The following is a 22,746-nucleotide window of genomic DNA, read 5'->3' as shown; positions in this document are numbered from 1 at the left end:
CTGACAGGTTGTGAATGGATTGTAAAAATTAAACATCGCTTCTTGACTCAGGCTCAGCCTTTAACGGAACCGTTCATCACCTTTCGATTCTACCGTTTATTCTCATAATATGAGTCATTTTTCCCCACTGTGCAGTGGAACCAAGAATCTCATTGCACCCCAAACGATGCGGGTGTATTACATGCACTAATGAGATACGGCTTGAACTATTTCCTAGGAAACAAGATTTCACCATTGCTCAGGATTGCTTCCAAGTAAATCCGACTCTTAGCAATTCCGGTCCACGCAGCGTAGGATACACCACGAACTCAAGAAAATGTAGGTCGTCCGTACATACTCGGTTCGTATCAATGGTATGCATATCTTTCGGATTTGCCATTCAAATTAGGATGATAATCTAGAAGCTTCAGTGGCACGTATGTATATAGGCCCCGTTACCCAAGTGCTACTTACCAGTGGCAATCAGGATGCAATAGCAGGATAGTAATCCCAGTAATCCTCCTATTCGTGTTTCCATCGTCCTTGCTGCTACTGCCTCCGGTGACTGGCGCGGTACACTTTTTCTATGTTTCAATGCTCGACCCACCAAGAGAGAGTGACACACTGATACACAAAAAATAAAAGTAGCACTGCGTCGATGGTGATCCCTTTTTTACGACCCAAGGCCTTCACCGGATTGCGAGCAAGGCTCGTACGTCTACTGGGAATTTAGAACCGTGGATTTTTTTTTATTATTTGGTGCTTCGCACTGTTTTTTTTTTGCTTCACTTCCGAGCCGACGATTTGACGTGGTGGTTATTTTTTTTATTAGATGATGGTGTATGTGTTTCTGGTCTGATAATGTATGCACTAAAACAACTTTTATTCCGCTAGAGGGTACCAACCAGTAAGCTTCGGATAGATTCGACCGAACCAACCTACCAGCGAATGGTCAAACTCATCAGCAGAGCACGTTTTTCCATAGTTAGGCCTCAAATTCTTTCCGCAGCAGTTGCATCGACAACAGCTCTTGCGGGTTGCACGCTGCGCATCTAAGCTTCAATTCAGCACTCATCATTCAAAGCCGTTGGAAGGCCCACAGTGAACCGCATGTTGTACACCGGATGAAGTTACTGCAGTTGAAGCGAATAAATTTATATACCACAACTTTTTCCACTTTCAACAAACTATGCTCGTCACTGTTCCGCTGCAGGGGTATGACATCAACTATATGAATGAAGCATCGCTAGATATACACACATTCACTCACTCACTGCATGCATATTCAGAAAATTTGCACAGCGTTCCCTGTTCCGTAGATCGTTGTTTTCACACTAGTTTAATTATTCATCAATCACTTCACTTCACTTCCTGACAGGTCGAAAGCACTTCAATCAGTAGGGTGGATTTATTCCTTGAAGTTTTCCAAAGTGAATCAGCAAATGCGCCGTTCGTTATGATTGGTTTCACAGCAGCATCCGGGGACACCTGGGGAAGAAAATTGTATCTATTATTTCGATGAATTCAGCCTACCGAGCTATTTTGCCCAACGCACAATCATATAACCCTAATACTTAAACATCTGCACTACCGTAGTTGGGGGTGAAATTGGGCCAAATAATCAAACATTGTCGTTCCTTACCTTACAACATTCGCGTTTTAGCAAGGAAAACAATTTTTAGCATGTTAATATATTCATTATTGATATATTTACGACTTTCATTGAAATGGTTGATTGAAATTGATATCACATTTGACTAAATTTAAATTTAAAAAATAGACTAATGTAAAACTTTAAGAGGGGTGAAATATTTTAAAATATGTAAATGTAACGTAGCTATAAGGAGTACACTACTTCTAAAGTATGGCTAACGGTCGAGTGTTACCCTCGTCTATTCACCCAATAGTGTGTTCAAACTTTTTTTACCTGTGGACATTTTTAAAAGGGAGTTTTTGCTACAATGGTTTACACTTAATTTTGCAGTACTATTTAAATAAAACAACTGATTATTTGACGTTAAGCATCTCCAACTATGTAACTGGTTAATGTTATCTACATCATTTCAAGGAAGTTCAAGGAACATATTTTAATAAACATTTTCCAATGTTTGCCCAATGACACCCCGTCTTACGGTACTCAAGATGAAGAAATACAGCAAACCATATGAAAATTCAGCTAGTAAATAGGAAGAGCAACTTTGAGGTAACGATAATATTAGCTTTAATAGTTATGCTTCATACATCTCCTCAACATGGTACGGTTCATACACTTCACTTTCTGGATGAGTTTTATCTTCGTTAATATGAATACATCATCACAGTTCGACAGAAGATTATGTTAGCTTGCGTCTGAAACAACACACTCAATGGAAATTTCATTTGCAGTCGGGTTATTCGTGAAAGAGAAAATCGATGAAGAGAATCGATCAACAATGATAGGCCCTTTTCTTGTGTTGCGCGAGAATTCATCAAATGAAATGAAAGGGTTTCCCAGCTAGTATGATAAATTTGCTAGGGGCCTCCCTTACCTTAGTCGGTAGAGACGAAGCTATAAATCAAGATCATGCTGGAGGTGGCTGAGTTCAATTCCTGGTCCAGTCTAGGAATTTTTCGGGTTTTTCGGAGGACACATGGATAGATTTCTGGAGGAAAATTATTAAGGAATATTAATCTACCCATGGGATTTACCTGAACATATATAAATAGGAAATACGATGTAAATAAATATGAGTTAAGGTGATCATCGTTTAGAATGGACACTCCGTCATATATCACACCCCATAGGAGCCGGAGGAATTAGGAATTTTCTTCAGAACTACACAATCGGTTTCGTTACACATGTAACCGTTCAGGTTGAACAATAAATAAAATATAAATATTCTTATAGCGTTAGGGTTAGCGTTGTTATGATATACTTCGTAGATTGGATACTAGCGACACTCACGTCTCTTCTGAAATTCTCAGTTAGACTACTTTCAGGAATAATGCTGGGGAGTAAACATTGGTTCCAATCTAAACAAGAGTAACAGAAGCGCCCATCTTTACCATAACTAGAGATAGGGAAGGAAATGTTGATGTAGTACTTACTTAACGAGAGGCCACCGACTTAGCGACACCCTCATAAGTGCTACGGAGTTGGAGGATTGAGTAGGGTTTTCGGTTAGGATTCACCTCAAGTTGGCGATGCAACTAAAAGTTTGTATTGTTTATTTGTTGTTTATTTAATCTCTCGATAGCCCGCTATCGAAAGAACATATTCATTTTGTTTAGTGATCATGCATTTTAAGAGTCATGACGGAGAGCTTGGGATTAAACGCATGATTTTCTGCTCAGTAGGCAAAAACGATCCCTCCAGGGTCATCGAGCATCTCAGAACCATAACGCTTCGCGACAATACAGGACTATGTTTTCGCTTGATATGCAAATAGTTTCCGAGGTTAATGTTCAATATCAAATATACAAATGATGGTGGCGATTTATTGTGCTGTGGAAGAGCTTGGAGTTAAATCCATGATTTTCTGCTCAGTAAGCAAAATCGATCCCTCCAGGGTCATCGAGCATCTCATAATCCACAGCGCACAAGAAGAGGCCAAAAAGCAAGCGTCCGATACACAAAACCCGCCAGATCCACTTGCAGTCACAATCAATGATTCTACGAATCGCGAGTGCTCACGAATCATAAAACCGCTGACTGCGACACTCTGAAAGCGAAATTGACAGGCTCTATGCGTGAGAGGGTCGTTTTGATCACATCAGGGAAGATCACAAAATCTCAAGATCACTCAGAAATCACTCTGCAGAAGACCCGAGAAACACAGATAATTTAGGAAAACTTCAGCATACTTCGCAAATTAAGGGGAAGCTTACTGACCCGAAAATTAAAAAATATTTTCGGTGCGTTTTTATTTTTCTAAATAAATTGGGAAAAATCATCAAAAATCCAAGAAAATCAGTTTTTTCTTAGATTTTTGTCAAAACTACATGTAAAAATATTTTTTCTGTCTCATCATGAAAAAAATGGACTCTCAGCAAAACCGAAAAGTCGATGTTTTGTGGTTTTTTGAGTCCATCTTTATGCCATAATGACTTATAAAAAATGTTTTTGCACGTGAATTTTCTTTGAAAAATTAGAAAAAATGTGATTTTTTTAGATGTTTTTATGCCTTTTTCCAACATTTTTAGCAAAATCCAAATGAAATTATTTTTTTCGGAGCAGTGAACTTCCCCTTAATATTATCTTTATAGGAGAGACTTCCGGCGTTAGGTTAGTTCGTCCCAAACAACATCAGCCAAGTTTTGAAATGTTCGGGCAGTTTCATTATTTTAATCTACAATCCAAGTACTGGATGGAGGATCAGAGATCTACAGAGTAGTTCCATTAATTGCAGTAACTAACAAGAAGTTCCGAAGAAAAATATTGAAAAATCTTAGAAATTCAGAAATGTTGCAAAAATTTCAGCATTATTGTGGGGTTTTAAGGGAACTTCCATGGATATCATGAACCATTTTGGAACGTTATAGAACTTCCATAGTCCAACTTCCAAGCAAGTCCATAAACTTCAGAGATTTTTTGAGATGTAAAGGGAAGTTCCATGGCTTTCAAATAAATTATGAAAACTTCAGGAAAGTTTTATGAACTTTGGTACACATCCAATAACTTCAAGGAAGTCCAATTTACTTCAATGAAATTTAAGGAACTTTTGAAATTTTTTGCGGAATTCATGGAAGTCTAGAGAACTTTATTGAAGTTCAGATATTTTAAGGGCAGTCCCATAAACTTCAGTGAAGCATCGGTAACCTCAGAAAAATGTAGACTTTCGGAGAAGTTGTAAATTCTTGAAGAATTAGTAATTTTGATTGGGATTTTTAATTTTCAATATAAAGTGCTGATTGCAGTTTTATCATCTCCAACGAGGGTCCATGCGTTGGGATCTTCATCAGGGCTAGATTTAGTATTAAGTAAAGCATTTTGCGCTGAACGAATGATGGTACAACATTATATTTTCTAAATAATTTTAAAGTTCGTTCACATTTCCATCACTAACACGTACCGTTCCATCATTCACTACATTACATCCGCACAGGCAGTCCCTTATAACGTCACACCGTTTATGCTTCCTATGAAAAATAGCATCGGATCGTCGACGCAAAGTGAACGAACACGGCTAGGCCAAAGCCCCACTAAAGCATGACCTGGTTTCGATAGCCATAAATGGAGCTTCCTAGTAGTTTTACGTTCCCTAAGTACGTTCCCTTGAAGCACCAGCAAAAGTAAACCATCACTCGTCGAATGTAACATATCACACGACAAACATGTACCGTTAGACGGAATACTGGCTACCACCGACCAACCGACCGACCAGTGCAATCTGCTAAATCATCACGGTCAGTATATCGAACGGTACCGTTCATAGAGCTGCACCTGAAAGTGGACAACAGAAACACATTCACATCGGGTAGCTTCAGTGACAAATAGCAAACAACATCAATTTATTACATTCCAATATGGCAACCGTTCGTCAAGCACTCTGAGTAGGATGCATAACTGTGAAGGCACCAACCAGATTAACTTTCAAATCCATCAGATTCACTATGCTGTGCTGTGTAAGAAGACGGTCCTCGTGTGTTAAAATTCAAAAATTTGTGAATGACGTGCAAACAAATGTTTTCAATGATCGAATATGTTAACGATATTTCTAAAGCTAGGTTAGTTAGAACCGGTAATTTTTTTTTTTTATTAAAGAAATTTTTAGCCATAGGCTAGTTCATCTCTTGTAGAACCGGTAATTGCATTCCATTAGTTTTATTTCCCGTGCCGATAATTTAATTCGATTGAATATGTTTTTGCAAATGTTTTGTTCTCGTGTTCTGATGGTGATTGGTGTGCTCTTGCATTTCCCTTTGATACCCGGTGTGACCTCGACCACGCTGAAATATTGTTCGGACACTGCGATGAACAAGGCCTTTGTTCACGGAGTATACCAACTAACATTTTCAGCTTTATAAGCCACCTTTTCCAGCGTAAAGTAGCCTTAAAAAGCTACAAATATAGCTAAAAGCAGGAGCTAGCAATATAACTTTGGAGAGTGTTTACTCAATTTTTTCACAACCATTTTTCAATTTGTCAATCGCACTAAATGACAGCAGCCAAGAAACGCTAATATCACTTCTGTACACATATCAATCAACTTTCAACTATTTAGCTTTAAACTTTTTATTGAATAGTCGAGAAAACGTTGAGTAAGCGTCTGTCAAGTCCCAATTTCCAAAAGTAGCTGACTTAGTTCGCCCGATTTGCTTCTATTATAAGTTGCGAAAATTTGCCTCATATTGAATAGCATTTTAATACATCTTGAGCAAAGCGTTTATTTACATTACAAAAAATGTTAGCTGGGGTGGTGTTAAAGAATAGAAGATCATGTTTGAGCTATGCCTTTAGGTGATCGGAGTGAATGACCGGTATTGGTGATGAAAGTGCCAGCCAAGCAAAAATGATAATGATATGGAATAAAACTAAATTATATTTTATTGTTGAGTGGCAAGAATCGACAGGAGAAAAATATGTTCGGAGATGGTCATTGAGGTACTTCATATTGAAAAAAAGTGCCATATTTCTTAAAGGACACCCTCTAGTTTGATTTAACACCCCAAAGTATGACTCTATGCTAAAATGGTAAAGATTGATGAAAGTTTAGCACCAATGAATTTATGGAGATTTTGGTAAATTACTATGGATTATTATTGATTTTCACTAACATTGCTCTAACATTGGTGGTAGTTTTCCAAACGATGAACAAATTTTAAATATGAAATTGTAATGACAATAATTAACAAGCCTGTTGTTATGATAAAATTAGTATTGTTGACTTGCACATTTTCATCTGTCAATCGACCCTTTTTCGTCATCTTTTGCAATTCTATCTTAATCTTCATATACTGTAAAACTGATCGTTACAATTACACACTCTTTGGTCATTGCCATAGCAACAACATTTTTTTTTCAACATTTGAACCACTAAAGTTAGGGTGATATAAGTGATTTTTAAAATTATTCAATTTATATATCAAACCTTTTGCGCGACCACCTTCATAAATCATTATCATTTGTTTTCACATGTTCATGTGTTGGGATAATGAATCGAACTGAAAGGTGGCCTATAGTAAATTTAATTCATTTTTTTCCAAATCTTCTTTCATTTATTTAACGTCGGTCTCTGTTCCGCAATCTAGTGCCAATCACCGACGGACATCGATTGCCATCCATTGACGGCAATCGAATGTGCAGGAAGGCAGCTTCCACACCTGCGCAGGATATCGCACCCATTCAGGCTTAACTTCCCTTCCGAAAGAAGACGTGACCAGAGATTTTTATGCCTCAGAAAAATCCCACCGACCTCGGCTGGGATTGAACCGAGACCCATTGGGGTGAGAAAGCAGTCACGCTTACCACTACACCACCGGCGCTGGCTTTTTTTTTCAAATGAAGCACTTCGATGACCATTGCATGTTAGTTTTTAGGTAGACATCGTGAAGAATGATTTGGGACACGTTTGTCTAATGTAAAATGTATAAAGGGCGAACACGAAATTATTGCGACACATTCAACAGGGCATAACTTTTTTACCATTGCGTAAAAATCAACCAAATTTTGCACACTTTCTCATTGATGTGTATTGTGTACATGCTGTCAAACTCGAAGTCGTGTTTTTCGATTCAACGAAAATGGAGGTGAACCAACGCGAGTTGAGAGAACAAATTCTTTCCAAACACCTGGAATTTCCTGACCTGTCGCACCGGCAGTTGGGAAAAATGTTGAACATTCACCATTCAACCGTCTCCAGAGTGTTGAAGCAGTTCCAAGAGCGGTTGACGTTGGACCACGGCAAAGGAGCTGGAAGAAAACCGGGACCGGAGAACAAAAAGACGGAGGGAAAGGTGAAGCGGATGATTAAAGCAAATCCCAACGTCTCAAGCCGTGATTTGGCTAAAAAGATCGGCATGTCGCAGAGCTACGTCCAGAATGCAAAGAAGAGAGCTGGACTACATACATACAAGGTACAGAACTTCCCAAACCGCGATGAGCGGCAACAATCGACGGCTAAAACTTGGGCACGGAAGCTCTACGAGAAGATGCTGACAAAATATGGCTGCTGTGTGATGGACGACGAAACGTATATAAAAGCCGATTTTAAGCAAATTCCGGGGTTGGAGTTTTTCACCGGCAAGAGCAAGTTCGATGTGGACGACAAATTTAAGAAGAAGAAAATGTCGAAGTTCGCCTCCAAATATCTCATTTGGCAGGCCATCTGCTCTTGCGGACTGAGGAGTGAGCCTTTCGTGACAAAGGGCACAGTAAATGGCGAGATCTACAAATCTGAGTGCCTCGAAAAGCGCCTTTTGCCGTTTTTGCAGCAGCACAACGAAGCTCCGCTATTTTGGCCAGATTTGGCATCATGTCACTATTCTAAAAGTGTCCTGGAGTGGTATGAGGCCAATTCTGTCCATTTTGTTCCAAAGGACATGAATCCGCTAAACTGTCCGGAGCTGCGCCCGGTGGAGCAGTACTGGGCAATAATGAAGCGGGAACTTCGGAAGAGCAAGAAGACAGTCAAAGACGAGAAGGACATGTTAAGAAAATGGAAAAAAAAAACTGAGAAACTGGTACCGGATGACACTGTAAAGACTTTGATGGAGGGCATCAAGCGAAAATGCGTTCAATTTTACACTCAAGGCTCCATCGATTATCTTTTCTTTTGATTTTTGAAGTAAATATATGTATAAAACTACCCTAAAACTTTGGTTTGATTCTAAACATTATAAGAAAATTGGCATGACATTTTCGGTGTCGCAATAATTTCGTGTTCGTCCTTTACTGTGTATAAGGGTGGGTCATCATGGTAATGTTGTTATAAAAATATTTTTTTGGTTCCATTTGGGGTCTATGCAAAATTTGAGGACCATTGTAACCCTGCTTTCTGCATTGCGTTTTGAATTTGTCTGGGAATTAGTATGGGAAAACCTACTAAAAAGCTCCACATCCTTGTTTCTACTGCTGGTGCTCTTTAAGATTAGTAAGGTAGGCAGTGAATTTAGAAGAACTAAAATGCCGAAAATGTAACGAGATGACATTTAACAAAATTGTGCAATAGATTTCAATCAAAATATGTGTAGAGCATTGCTGATTTGTGGATTAGTGTTAAGCTTACATAAGTCTTGTTCAGTCTTTAGTTCAGCTAACTTATTGAGGTTGAATTATGGTGATACAATTTGTTTCATACACTACTAATCAACTATATATTCAGCCTGGCCTTAGTCAGCTTTGTACATTTTAAATCAACCAAGAGTTAGCTTTTGTAATTACTGTTAAGTTTTTTACTTGGGTAAGCCCCAAATAAACCGCTCATGTTTCAAAGTAGGAAAAATCAGCTATGAAAAATCAAAGGCTAAATTTTCATTACCGATTGCTAAAATTATTCAAAGACACAGAATTATGAAGAATACTCCCAAAGGTTTATTATTTAAATTTGGGTAGGCTCTGGCAACACTGACTTATGTTTGCGTTTCTAATGATCAGCGGGTGTGACATTAGAATAGTTTTTCTTGCTCTTTTGGCAACTAAATGCCCAGCTGATTGTTCCGTGAGCCAAAGAAAGAGCCAACGTACTCGGCCGAGCCGTTGTTCATCATTCGTAAATTAGTTGTGCATGAAGAAAGTCAAATAAAGTGTGGTCAAGTTTTCAGTTTGGTCATTAAAAAGTTGTATGTCCAAAACAATGTGCAAGTGCAAGTGTGCATACTCACCACGAGTAAAGAAATCTTCTATCTGTGGACCCTGCAGCTGTGCAGCTTTGCGGAATTTTGGTGAAAACTAACAGGCACAACTTAGGGTATATTGACATTTTTTTCGTAGAACCTAAATCATTAACTTTTTTCAAGTTCAGGCATTTCAAACTTCAAAATAGTGAATTAGAGATTTTTCAACAAATCATAATTCGAAAACTTCATTTCCAATCGACATGACGTCAGAGACAAAGTTGTAGGAAACAAATATTAATTTTCTGGGCAAATATACACTAGAGTGTTTCAAAATATGTCAACCCTGGAATTTCAAACGCTATCTCCTGGAATCCTGGGGGATCATAAACATCCTGTCAAAATTTGAAGTTTTTTGGTAGTCGGTAAAATCTCGCTCAAAGGGCTTGAAGATTGTATGGGAAAAATCGATAAAATGTATGAGGGCACGATCCACTTTCACATTCACAGCTCTATGTGGAGCTGTAGTTGGTTGATTTTCTTTGTGTAAAAAATGTAGAACCTTTGGAGTGTTAGGAACATCTTGGCTCCAGACCGGATGTCAATCCGAGTTAACCCTGAAAAGTTAATAGCGTTTCAAATAAACACCACCTGCCCTACTTTTGGTGAGGGCCTAAAGCGCTTTGTGCTGTTTTTATTTTTACAAACAGGCATACGAATAGCAATAGAAATCCTAATCTTGATTATTGTGTATTATTGACAAAGTATGCCTTGATTTTTCTCTGAAACTATTTGAAATAAAGGAAAATGGTGTTTTTATCATATTAGCTGATCATTGGCTCCAAAGTTGTCACCACTAGAATATACAGAACATCTGTAAAATTGATAACTGTATAAATTGGATCTAAGTAGGCCTTGATCTGTTCTGATACTATATGAAAGGTAGTAAAATGGTGATTATTTATATAGTAGCCAATTATTGATTCTAAGTGGCCACCAGATGGCTTGCTGGAAGATCTAGAACATCCGAAAAATTTATTGCTTCAAAATATTGCCTTGATGTTTCTCTGCATTTATATGCGAGGTGGGAAAATGGTGTTCGTTGATATATTAGCTGGTCATTGGCTCCGAGTGGTCACAAGATGACCAACCGAAAGCTCTGGAACAACCGTGAAATTGATTGCTGAATACATTTGATGTAGTAAAATGGTAATTTTTGATATACAGTAATATACGATGATACACGATTACGGAGCTCATCTCCGAATCAGAATTTTTTCTTCGAAAATTTTCACTAAACCGTTATTCCAAACGTTTATCATTTAACTTCAATGTCAGGGGTTTTGTAGAATATTAAAAAAGGGGGCTGACATAATTGTACCATTACTGTATTAGCTACTCGGAGAACATATCATATTAGAGGCAATTATTTTCCGGTCAAAATAACTATATTGTTCAATTGTTTTAGCTATAACTTGAAATTATAGTTTAGTGCGACGAGTTATAGAGCAAAACTGAACCACCTTGGTCAAACAACACTCGACTGAAAATGATGTCTGTAATAATTTGTCATTACAATGTTGTAGCTCAGACGAAATAATGCGGCTCTACGCATTTTTCAGGGTATAAACATTAAGCCTACACAATTAGAAAAATTCATGTAAATTTAGGTGATCTGAGAGTGATATATACGAGCGTCAATTTTGACATAAATTACAGACGCCACTTGATATTACATGAAATGTTTGTTTACGTTTCATTTTTTATGCCGAAGATGGATTCCGTCACGTTTAAAATTAGTTATTTCTAAGAGTGTAGATGTTATACAAAATTTCGTTGAATATCAAGACTCCAGTACAATTTCGAAAATCTTTGAGTCTGTTCATAAGCTACGTTAACAGTTTTTGAAAGGTTTAAGAACCCGTCGCTTTGAGTAGATAATCGTCCACAAACATATTTGGAAATTTGTATGGATTGTTGTAAGAACTTTTGGAACTTGTAAGTTACAAGAAGAAGTTGTCTAGTATTTATTTGAGACATATTATAATTTTACTTTACTTTACTCACAATTTAAGGATTGATAATTATTCACTCTTAACCTCTTTTTGTTCCTTACCAAGATGAATTATCATCAAAAAAACTAAGCGGCGCCGCTGGTGTAGTGGTAAGCGTGATTGCCTCTCACTTCAAAAGGCCTGGGTTCAATCAAAGTGAAAGAGGCCTGGATTTATCAGAGGCATACAATCTCTGAGCCGTTGATCCCCGTTCCATGAGTTTGATGGGTCGATACCTATCAGGTATGGGAGCTGCCTTCTTGGCGTCGGTAGCATTGGAACTCGAAGAAAGGTTCGATCAATGGCCTTTAGGTACGAAGAAAGACTGAAACAGTGGTCTTACAAAATAAGCACAAGTATATCTGTTACATTGAACTATGAAAAAGAAAACACATTTTTAAACAAGGTTTTCATGTCCTCATTTCCACACAGCAGGTTCCCGGTGGCCAATTTAACTGGAACCAGAAGACCATTTTTAAATGTCTTACCTTTAAAATGGGGTGTAAAAATTGCGTGTCGTTCTTTAGTTTCGTTAGGTACAACTACCTTAAACATAACCTAAAAATAATATTTCCATAATATATTGAAAGTCAGAATATTTCAGCCCGATCCGTTTAAAAATGAAAAAGAAATCGCACTTTGATGTTTACAAGCAGATGAGTGCACTGAGACTATTATTCCATCAAATTTATATAGTGGAAATGGATGTAATGTCGGCCTCATTGCCCCTAATTTGGGTCCATACACTGAAATGTATTTTCGTTATTTCTCTGAAAACCGTTTCGTAAAAATGAATATCGTACATACAACACATCTTTCATAAATCGTACGAAACATTCGATTTTCCTGTCATCTGGCGCAATGGCAATATTACGCTTTATTCGTATAATATACAAATTCATCTTCGTACAATTAAACCAACAACTGCGCTTATTGTCTCCTAAAGTGCTGATTGTGTGTTGGAGAAAGGATAATATTTTTTTTTTTTCGAAATATTGTCAGTTTGTCCAACACATGCAAGCTACCATTATAAATCAAAATACTGGTCACGGTGGTTGTATGTCAGAGGAAAAAAATACATGCAAGCAGCAGAAAAAGCAAACGAAATCGAATTACCGCTCCATGAGTACTTCTTATTTGCCTTTAGCCTTTCCCTTTCTCGTAGCACAGATAGAGCGATGTTTAAGGCACAGATCTGAATATCGCAAGATACATAGCACGAGTCTGGTCTGAACCATTGTTTATTTTGATTTTGTTATGTTTTTTTCTTCCAATGATGAAGTAATTTTTACCCATCCTACTAACACATTCCACATTTTTCGGTCTCCACAACCAACACTTGTGGCCCGCTGGTTGGGTGTAGCGATAGCCAGTGTGACAGTTCTAACGAAACTAGCTTCATACAATGTACAAATCCATTTCATTTCAGAAAACAACGAATAAATTCGTATAACAAACTCGAGCGATTTCGTTGTATAATCGAAATTTTATTTTCAGTGTACATTAATTCAGCAATCGACTAAATTTTCAAAAGCGACAAAAAATATCCATTAGTACCGTCTCAATGACGCGTTCATCTAGATAAAACTGATAAATAGCATTTTTAGCGATGGGCCCAATCTTAGATCCATAGGCCAATATTAGAGACATTTCCCCTATATAGGTATAGCATTGAAATTCTGTCTGTCTGTCTGTCTGACCCTTATACAGACCCGGAAACTACTGAACCGATCGGCATGAAAATTTGTATGCAGGGGTTTTTGGGGCTGGAAAAAGTTCTTATGATGGTTCAAGACCCCTCCCCCTCTGTAAAGGGAGGCTCCTATACAAATGAAACAAAAAAAAATAGCATGCTATTTTGAATCGGCGCATAAACTTAAGCTTATATTGAATCCCGAGGAGGCCGGGCACACTCAGCTAGTTTTATATAAATATCGTATGATTTCTTGCGACATAATTTTATGTTGAATCGATCAGTCTATGAAGAACTGTCAGATTTTTTCAACCAGTTTTTGTACAACGTGTACAGTAATTAATTTGAAAACAAACGAATGAGGGATATCATGGAATTCAACTATTAATTTCGTACGTCTTTTCGTTGTGTGGGAATTTAATGAGAAATACACTTTTAATTTATTGGTTGTAGGTATTTCATACAACGAACGTACAATTTCAAGAACATTTGACGGGTTGAAACGTTTGCTGCGATGGATTTCAATCCTGATGCAATGTAGCTGTAGTTTTGATGTTGAATAGGTTTAATAACACTACCATTTTGTCTGTAGTATTGGAATATTGTTCATTGCGCTTTCAGTAAGTCAAATTATAATGAAAGTACAAAATAGTCCGATGATGAATATTGACGTTTGCATTAAAAAAGTAGACATGAAAATATCTAGAAAAAAAAACAACGTTAAATAGAACCAAACGATTGCTTTTGCTTCTGTTTGTAAATGCGTTAATTGTTGCTTGAAAAATATAGTTCAAGCCGTATCTGGTAACTTTCAGACAGCTAGCTGGTAGTTTCAGCCTAAGACCTTAGCCATAGTGGTTGAACAAAATTTTGTTAGGATCGTTTTTAGCTCCTTCGTTGGCCTTTTTGGCCAATCTTTCCACGGTTTTGTTACAAAGTAATTTCAGGTAGATCACAAAGTAATTGCAGAAAGTCTTTGTTGTGATTTGAGCAGAAATTTTCAATAGGACGTAGTTGACAAACCATGGGTTTTACAAGTATCGAGCATTTAGATTTGTCATGCTTGTTGCGAAATTCTTGCAAATGAAACGATGCTTAGTTAGCTCAAAACACTGCATATTTTCCGCATGGTACTTCTATATAAACCGGGGCATTTATTACAAAATGTTGCTGCATCTCTCTAGACTTCAAAATGTGTGCATTTAACTAAAAATTTGCGCGGTTGTATTTTTCCTCCTACGAAACGGAATGAAATCAAAGTTTGATACAATTGATTCCAAAAAATAGGTTCGGAGTTTCTCCACTTTTTTGGACATAACTGCAGAAAAACAAATCGCTTTCGAAATTGGGCTGTAAACAATTACAAACAATTATAAATAAAAAACGCTAACCATATGCGTGGCAATTGTGGCAAAACAAAGACATAAGTTCAGGAATGCTAAGAATACAAATAATTATAAACCATTAGATTATTGTAAGAGAATTGACTGTCCCTTGATCCCGTTTCTCATATCACAGCTAGTATAATAAATTTGACAGATCTATGTCCTACTATACCAGTTGAAATGGGGTCGATTTTTGATGATCGTGTTCCACATATGAACCCTTTGCCAAAAATTTAACCCCCTCTTGAATAAACCTTACATAGGATTCCGCAAGCACAAGCATATGAGTGGCACGTGAGGAATGAAACCTCCATCCAACTTGTATCGCTACACTGGTACTGCATTTTTTATGCAAGGGTTTGTAAATCCTGTTCTTCCCTCGGGGAATCATTAAGGTATATGAATCCAATTAAAATGTTCCAACTAAATAAATACAGTCCATCCTTGTCTCCCAACACTGAATGAATGACTGTAGCTTAAACCATAGTAACTACACTTACTTTGTGTCCAGAATGATGCTCGTACCAAAGTGTCTCTCGTCTTGTTAACGACACGTCTTCTGGGGCGAACCGTAAGAGCGGAAACGTGTTAGCCACCGTTCGTAGTCCGAAATCATCTTTCGACACGTTACGGTCTCAATTTCCACAACACAAGCTATCTAGTTGGTGCCTCTCGTATTCATAAGTATCCAACATCCACATTTCCCATGCCTTATTCTACCGAAGCAACGTAAACAAATCCCCCGCTGTGTGGAAACCGTCGGCAACTGGCACGGCACTGGAGCCACTAATGGTTGGAATCTACAGCACCACGAATCCACTGAATAAGGACAACTGTCATTAATTACTGCCACACTCGACACGGCACTCCAAAATTAAAAACAAACTCGTGCCAAATGAACGCTTTCTACCTTGTCTGGCCTGATGCTTATATTACATCATGCCTACAATTTTCCCACCAATCGTTTTTACTGCTCCACTGGAACCACACTCAGGAGCGAGCTCCCTTCACAGCTTAACCCTTTGAGCTCTTCACTTCCAATTCACTGCTCACCGCCGTAAATCGGAGATCACAAATTCACTGAAATTTAATTCCAACGCAATTTTCAATCAACCTTTAAATTTCTTCCTCTCACATCCTCCGTAAACACACTTCCCCGCACCCGGATACCCCAGAATGCTGCCGCAACGACTTCAATCCGCCCCCCAATCGAGAGCTGCAGCTGTACAATATCGTTTCCCTATGCGCGCCGGACCCGTTAGTAGCGATTTTATTACGTACCGAGTTCAAAAACTTCGACACACGACCCACCGTCGTCGGGGATACGTCTCACTCGAGAAGCTCAACAATACTGACGTTGGCCAAGGTGGGCTGTCGATTCCAAGCAAGTCCTTCCTGCTTTCCACTGCGATTCGGGAGAAAGTTCACACCGGCGCAATGGCCATCCGCCGAAGACGAAGTACGGTTTCTCCTATCGCCAGGAAAACCGGTTCCGGAAAACTTCCAGCGAACCGGTTCGGTGCGACAGACCTTACCAATACCGATACACATCGAAGGGGTGGAAAAGCTTTTCCTCAGCTGACCTAGAGAGAGAGAGAGTGTTCATTCAGCGGATGAACGATGAAGTGCAAAATTGAGCGAAAAAATAAATGGAACGAGAGAGAGTCTGTCGAATCTACCGCAGGAGGGAAAATTGACCGAGGCATGGAAATTAGCGAGGAAATAAAAATAAACGTGCGGTTCATTAATTTTTGAATGTTGGCATAATTTAATGCTAACAGGTAGCGATTGGTTGAGCGAGCGGGCGCTGGGCGAGGGGGACTGTGCGTGATGAATGAGATTTTGACACTTGGTGGCTACTAAACCTCGCGATTGGGTGATCGGAGGGCGAACCACCGCACGTATTTGCACATAGAATAAATGTTGAATTAGTTGAATGTCAAATGAATCAAATAGGGGAAATGGATGTAATGTCGGCCTAAATGCCCCTAATTTGGGCCCATACATAAATTCAGCAATCGACTAAATTTTCCATAGCGACCAAAAATATCCATAAGTACCGTCCCAATGACGCGTTCATCTAGATAAAATTGATAAATAGCCGATCTTTAGCGATGGGCCCAATCTTGGATCCATAGGCCAACATTAGAGCCATTTCCCCTATAAATATAATGTGTAACTTCGTAAAGTGTAAAGTCGAATTTGCAATTAGTACCGTAATTGTGGTGTTGAATGTTGAATGTGTCCTGGATGGTCAATTATCGTCATGGAGTAGAAGTCCACCAGCTACATCACGGTCTGGCGATCCAAGCGAACAGTTTGGCAATGTCACCAAAGGATGAAATACGCTAACGAAGGTATCCCAACATGAACTGGTGACTTTGTGCCGACTGACATGGTAGAAGGCATTTATTTTAATTTTACTACCCTTAAGGGTATTTGTTTAGTAACCTGAACGTTTGTCCATGTGGTCTAAATGGTGCTTTCCCAAGCAGCATTCCAAAATTTATCTAGGTTCTAACCCATTCTTCTAGTCTATATCATGTCTAGTCTAAATCGATAACACTCAGTTTGCTGCTGTATTTGAAAAAGAAAGTGTGAATTCGCGTGAAAAGCAAATCTGGACGTTGCTCAGGTGAACGCTGGAAAACTTCATCATTGTAGTCTGGGGTCAAACCTATATCATGAAAATAAATGTTGCTCCATCAAGCTCACTGGATTCTAAATCAGGTTCGTTTTACGAGCATTTGGTTGTGATCTTAAGGGGGAGTCTAAAATATACAACAATCGCCCGAATAGCGCGGTTTCCATTAACTATGTTCTCGAGATAATACATTACCATGGGTGAACAATTTTAAGGGGAAGTTTACCACCCCAAAAAAATAATACGTTAAATTTTTCTAAAGATATTGGAAAAATATTTCGGAAATCTGGATAAAAGTGTTACGTTTAAAGAATATGTTTACATGAACTTCAATTATTCTCAAACAATACTCAGAAGATGCGCGGAAAATTGTTAGCGTGTAAGATAGTGTATAGAGTTTGCCACAGCAGTCACGCATCCACCCTGCGCACATCGATTGACAGCATATTTGACGGCTGGAACGAAACGAGAACGGAAATAAACGGCGACACACGCACACACAGAAACAAGCAAGCATTAACAGTCGAGCAGCAACGAGAAGGTTTTTCTTCTTTCTCCACTCGTGAATAGCGTCGCACGCAACTGTGTACGGGAGCCATTTTTGTGGAACGAGTGTCGGTGCACGTTGTGAATAGTGGTGGTTCCTGGTATCTTGGCACGGCCGTTACCCGTAGTGCCAGTGGAAAGCTGACGACAGAACCAGCTAGTAAAGAGCGGAGAAAGCACCTGCGATTCCGAAACAAATACCGATACATTCGATCGGCACGTGAGAAAGCGCCACGAACAACGACGCAATTTGCTTCATAAAACACAGACGGAACTCGCTAAGGGCGGTAGCCAGTGCAGATATCAAGCCCGAAGACGTTGCACGTAACACGCGTCGGAGAGATCAGATTCGATTGGCAACTGATAAAAACATCTCCAACTGCAGGAGGTGTTTTTCTTTGCTGGTCTAGTTTCTCCAAACAGAGCGTGCGGCAACATTCCGAGGGGATTCGCTGGGGGAAGTTTTCGTCTCCACACACGACGAATGGCATTGCGTGCATACGTCGAGAAGGATTGATCACGGCAAGTGGCAGCAGCGCTGCCTGACGAGCGTCATCCAAGCGGCGAGTTTGACTGTGGTTCGCTTCATCGTTACCGGTGGTAAGTGACGTACATGGTCAACTGCAGCCGAACGAGCGTCACCCAGGCGGAGGATTGGACGCAGAAGATCGAGAATCGGTGCGTAGGAGGATGGATGTGGCATTAGTCAATTGGGGCCCCGTAAGAAGAGTAGAAACCTAAATGTGAGTACATATGCCGTAAGAATAACATGATACAGACTAGAAAAGAACATTAGGGATGTGAGAGGTAGGAGTGTTTCGTATCAGACGTAAATTATAATGTTAAAATGACAATCTTGGTCTGAATATATGTTTTTTTTTCTTCCTAAATTTGGTTTGCGCCTTCTTTTATGGATTTGAGCGAAGAGTCTCATTACAAAAGTTATAATTTAAAAAAAAAAGCTGAAGAGTCTCTGCCTAAGTAAGACGGCAATCATTCATAGTTGTTCGAAAAAACACCAGTTGGTTCCTACAGTACCTGTGCTGAACACCGCTTGTGCGACAGCTCTTCAGCTTCAGCACAAGAAGAATGAAATGTGCTGCACGATTTAAAATGGTCTTTTACGTCTCTTTGGAAATGACAGTGTTGTCTCCCAATAGGCGTTGACGGTACCGTCGAAAAATCGTCTCTTCTAGCAAATATTGACAGTTTCTTATGATAATGTTTCACGCACAGTCTGACGTTTGCTTATGGATTTTACCATACGAGTAAAAAGCTACAGAGTCACCGGCAACGCCAATAGCGTTCTAAAATGCTTCTGCCAAATTGCATCCACCACCAGTCCCACCCAGCTCGTCAGTGAAGCAAGTCGCGGAGCTCAGTGATAACACTGAACAGAGGGAGAGGAAGAGTAACGGAATTTTTTTTTTTTTTTTTAACTCTTTATTTGTTCCAAATTCAAAATAAATTACATTTCATTTTTAACCTAGGTGCTCCAGTTACTACAGTAACTTACCAGCCTTAATTGTTATGATATATATCTAAGTGTTTTTACATTGTTCCTGTCTTGGCAATTCAGTATTTTAAACAGGTTTTTTAAACCTGCATGTCAGTATAACAATTGATAGCTTAAAACTAAATAACTAAAACTAAATCTTATCTAAGTATAAAGGGAATTAATCGTTGCAATTGAGGATTGTAACGATTTTTGCCGGAAATTATTAATTATTTTGTTGGACATTTGTGCTAAAGTCTCAACATTCGAAATTCTATGTACTTCGGTAGTACTGTACCAGGGAGGCAACTTCAAAATCATCTTCAGAATTTTGTTCTGAATCCTTTGAAGTGCTTTTTTCCTGGTAGTGCAACAACTAGACCATATTGGCACAGCGTAAAGCATGGCCGGTCTAAAAACTTGTTTAAATATTAGAAGTTTATTCGTCAGGCAAAGTTTGGATTTCCTGTTTATAAGAGGATACAAACATTTTATATATTTGTTACATTTGGCTTGAATGCCCTCAATGTGATCTTGAAAGTGAAAGTTAATTTTTGGTCAAGAACTAATCCAAGATATTTCACTTGGTTTGACCAGGAAATTGGAACTCCGTTCATAGTGACTATGTGACTACTACTAGGTTTCAAAAAGGAAGCCCTAGGCTTATGTGGAAATATTATAAGTTGAGTTTTGGAAGCGTTGGGAGAAATCTTCCATTTTTGTAAATAAGAAGAGAAAATATCTAAACTTTTCTGAAGTCTGCTGCAAATAACACGAAGACTTCTTCCTTTAGCGGAAATGCCTGTGTCATCAGCGAACAAAGATTTGTGGCAACCCTGAGGCAAATCAGGGAGGTCCGAAGTGAAAATGTTATACAATATAGGCCCAAGAATGCTACCCTGAGGAACTCCTGCTTTAACAGGTAGTCGATTAGATTTCGAATTTTGATAATTTACCTGCAGAGTTCTGTCAGTTAAATAATTTTGAACTAATTTCATAATGTAAAGTGGAAAATTAAACTTTTTCAATTTAGCAATCAAACCTTCATGCCAAACACTGTCGAATGCTTTTTCTATGTCTAGAAGAGCAACTCCAGTTGAGTGGCCTTCAGATTTGTTTGAACGATTTAAATTGGTAACTCTCAAGAGTTGATGAGTAGTTGAATGCCCATGGCGAAATCCAAACTGCTCATCTGCAAAAATTGAGTTCGTATTGATGTGAAGCATCATTCTATTCAAAATTATTTTTTCAAAAAGTTTACTTATTGAAGAAAGCAAACTTATTGGACGGTAGCTAGAAGCTTCAGCTGGATTTTTATCCGGCTTCAAAATTGGAACAACTTTTGCATTTTTCCATTTATCAGGAAAGTATGCCAAATGGAAACATCTGTTAAATAATTTTACCAAGAAAGACAAGGTACTCTCTGGGAGTTTTTTGATGAGGATATAGAAAATTCCATCATCACCTGGAGCTTTCATATTTTGAAATTTTTTAGTTATAGACCTTACTTCGTCCAAATCAGTCCCCCAGGAATCATCAAAAATATTTTCCCGAGAGAAAATATTCAGAAAATCACCAGCAACCTGATTCTCAATAGGACTAGTAAGACCCAAACAGAAATTATGGGAACTCTCGAATTGCTTAGCAAGTTTCTGAGCTTTTTCCAAATCTGTGATCAAAATTTTACCACCTTCTTTAAGCGCTGGAATTGGCTTTTGAGGTTTTTTCAAAATTTTTGTGAGTTTCCAAAAGGGTTTGGAACTCGGGTCTAATTTAGAAACATTATTTTCAAAAGTTTTGTTCCTCAGGGCAGAGAATCGCTTTTTAATTTGTTTTTGCAAATCCCGCCAGATAACTTTCATGGCAGGATCGCGTGTTCTTTGATATTGTCTCCTACGGACATTTTTAAGACGGATCAAGAGCTGAAGATCATCGTCTATTATAATTGAATCGAATTTAACCTCGCATTTTGGTACTGAGGCAGCTCTTGCTTCAACTATAGAAGTAGTCAGAGATTCAAGAGCATAATTAATTTCATCTTTGGTTTGCAAAGGAATGTTTGGATCGAAGTTATATTCCATGTTCGATATTGCTCCCAATCAGCTCTATGGTAATTGAAAGTAGAGCTGTTGGGATTAGAAATTATTTCTTGGGATATTTCAAAAGTTACTGGAAGGTGATCAGAACCGAAGTCAGCATGGGTAACCAATTGGCTACAAAGATGACATGAATCAGTTAAGGCCAAATCAATAGTTGAGGGATTTCTTGCAGAAGAAAAGCATGTTGGGCTGTTTGGATATTGGATAGTGTAATAACCTGCAGAACAATCATCAAACAGAATATTACCATTGGAATTGCTTTGAGCATTATTCCATGAGCGGTGTTTTGCATTAAAATCACCAATAATGAAGAATTTAGACCTATGACGGGTAAGTTTTTTGGAGGTCACCCTTGAGAAAATTCTTTTGCTGGCCTACGCATTGGAATGGCAAATAGGCAGCTATAAACGTAAGTTGTCCAAATTTTGTTTCAACAGAAACTCCCAAAGTTTCAAAAACTTTGGTTTCAAATGAAGAAAGTATTTTGTGTTTGATTCGTCTATGAATAATGATGGCAACGCCACCACAGGGTCCATCAAGACGATCATTTCTATAAATCAAGTAATTTGCGTCCTTCTTAACCTTATGGTCAGGTTTAAGGAACGTTTCAGTTATAACGGCAATATGCACGTTATGAACTCTCAAAAAATTAAATAGCTCGTCTTCATTATCTTTAAGAGATCGAGCATTCCAATTTAAAACATATAATGCTTTAAAATCCATTACTGAATTTTAAAGTCATGACAATATTATTTGCAAATTTTACTCCAGTTTGAATAACATCAAATATGGAGTTAGATTTAAGCATATAAATCATGTCATTTAATGATTTCTGTAAAAATTCCATTTTAGGGGCAGTAATGCTTCCTAAGTCAAAATTGTCAAAATTTCCGTGAGAATTACGTTGGTTAGTATTTTGATGTCTACCCGCTGCAATAGCAGCATAGGTAGCTCCATTAACTCGCTGAACATTGTTAGCAGCGAGGGGAGTAGGTACAGATGAAACATTTGAAGCAGGGGTGATATTTGTACCTACGGGTACGAATGTAGAATTTGTTCCTCGCTGACCGTTGTTAACAGCAGAGGAATTTGTACCTG

The 22,746-nt window shown here is 38.4% G+C and overlaps 1 protein-coding gene across 1 annotated transcript in view; it reads right to left on the bottom strand.

Annotated features, from left to right (window-relative positions):
* LOC135701880 (protein sidekick-1-like) overlaps positions 1-16,177 on the bottom strand; it is a 370,179-nt gene extending 354,002 nt beyond the window's left edge. The window contains exons 1-2 of the mRNA XM_065222824.1: positions 15,365-16,177; positions 454-1,467 (exon numbers count right to left, since the gene is read on the bottom strand). Coding sequence (XP_065078896.1) covers positions 454-517 — 64 coding nt within the window. The 5' untranslated portion in view covers positions 518-1,467; positions 15,365-16,177. The remainder of the gene's footprint in view (positions 1-453; positions 1,468-15,364) is intronic.
* Positions 16,178-22,746: the final 6,569 nt, after the last annotated feature.

The sequence above is a fragment of the Ochlerotatus camptorhynchus genome, unplaced genomic scaffold (genome assembly GCF_037179485.1).
Source record: "Ochlerotatus camptorhynchus isolate MF236.1 unplaced genomic scaffold, CSIRO-AGI_Acam_v1.1 ptg000178l, whole genome shotgun sequence".
Taxonomy (NCBI): Eukaryota; Metazoa; Arthropoda; class Insecta; order Diptera; family Culicidae; genus Ochlerotatus; species Ochlerotatus camptorhynchus.
The sequence above is the reverse complement of the archived record's forward strand: the minus strand, read 5'-3'. Positions and strand labels throughout refer to the sequence as shown.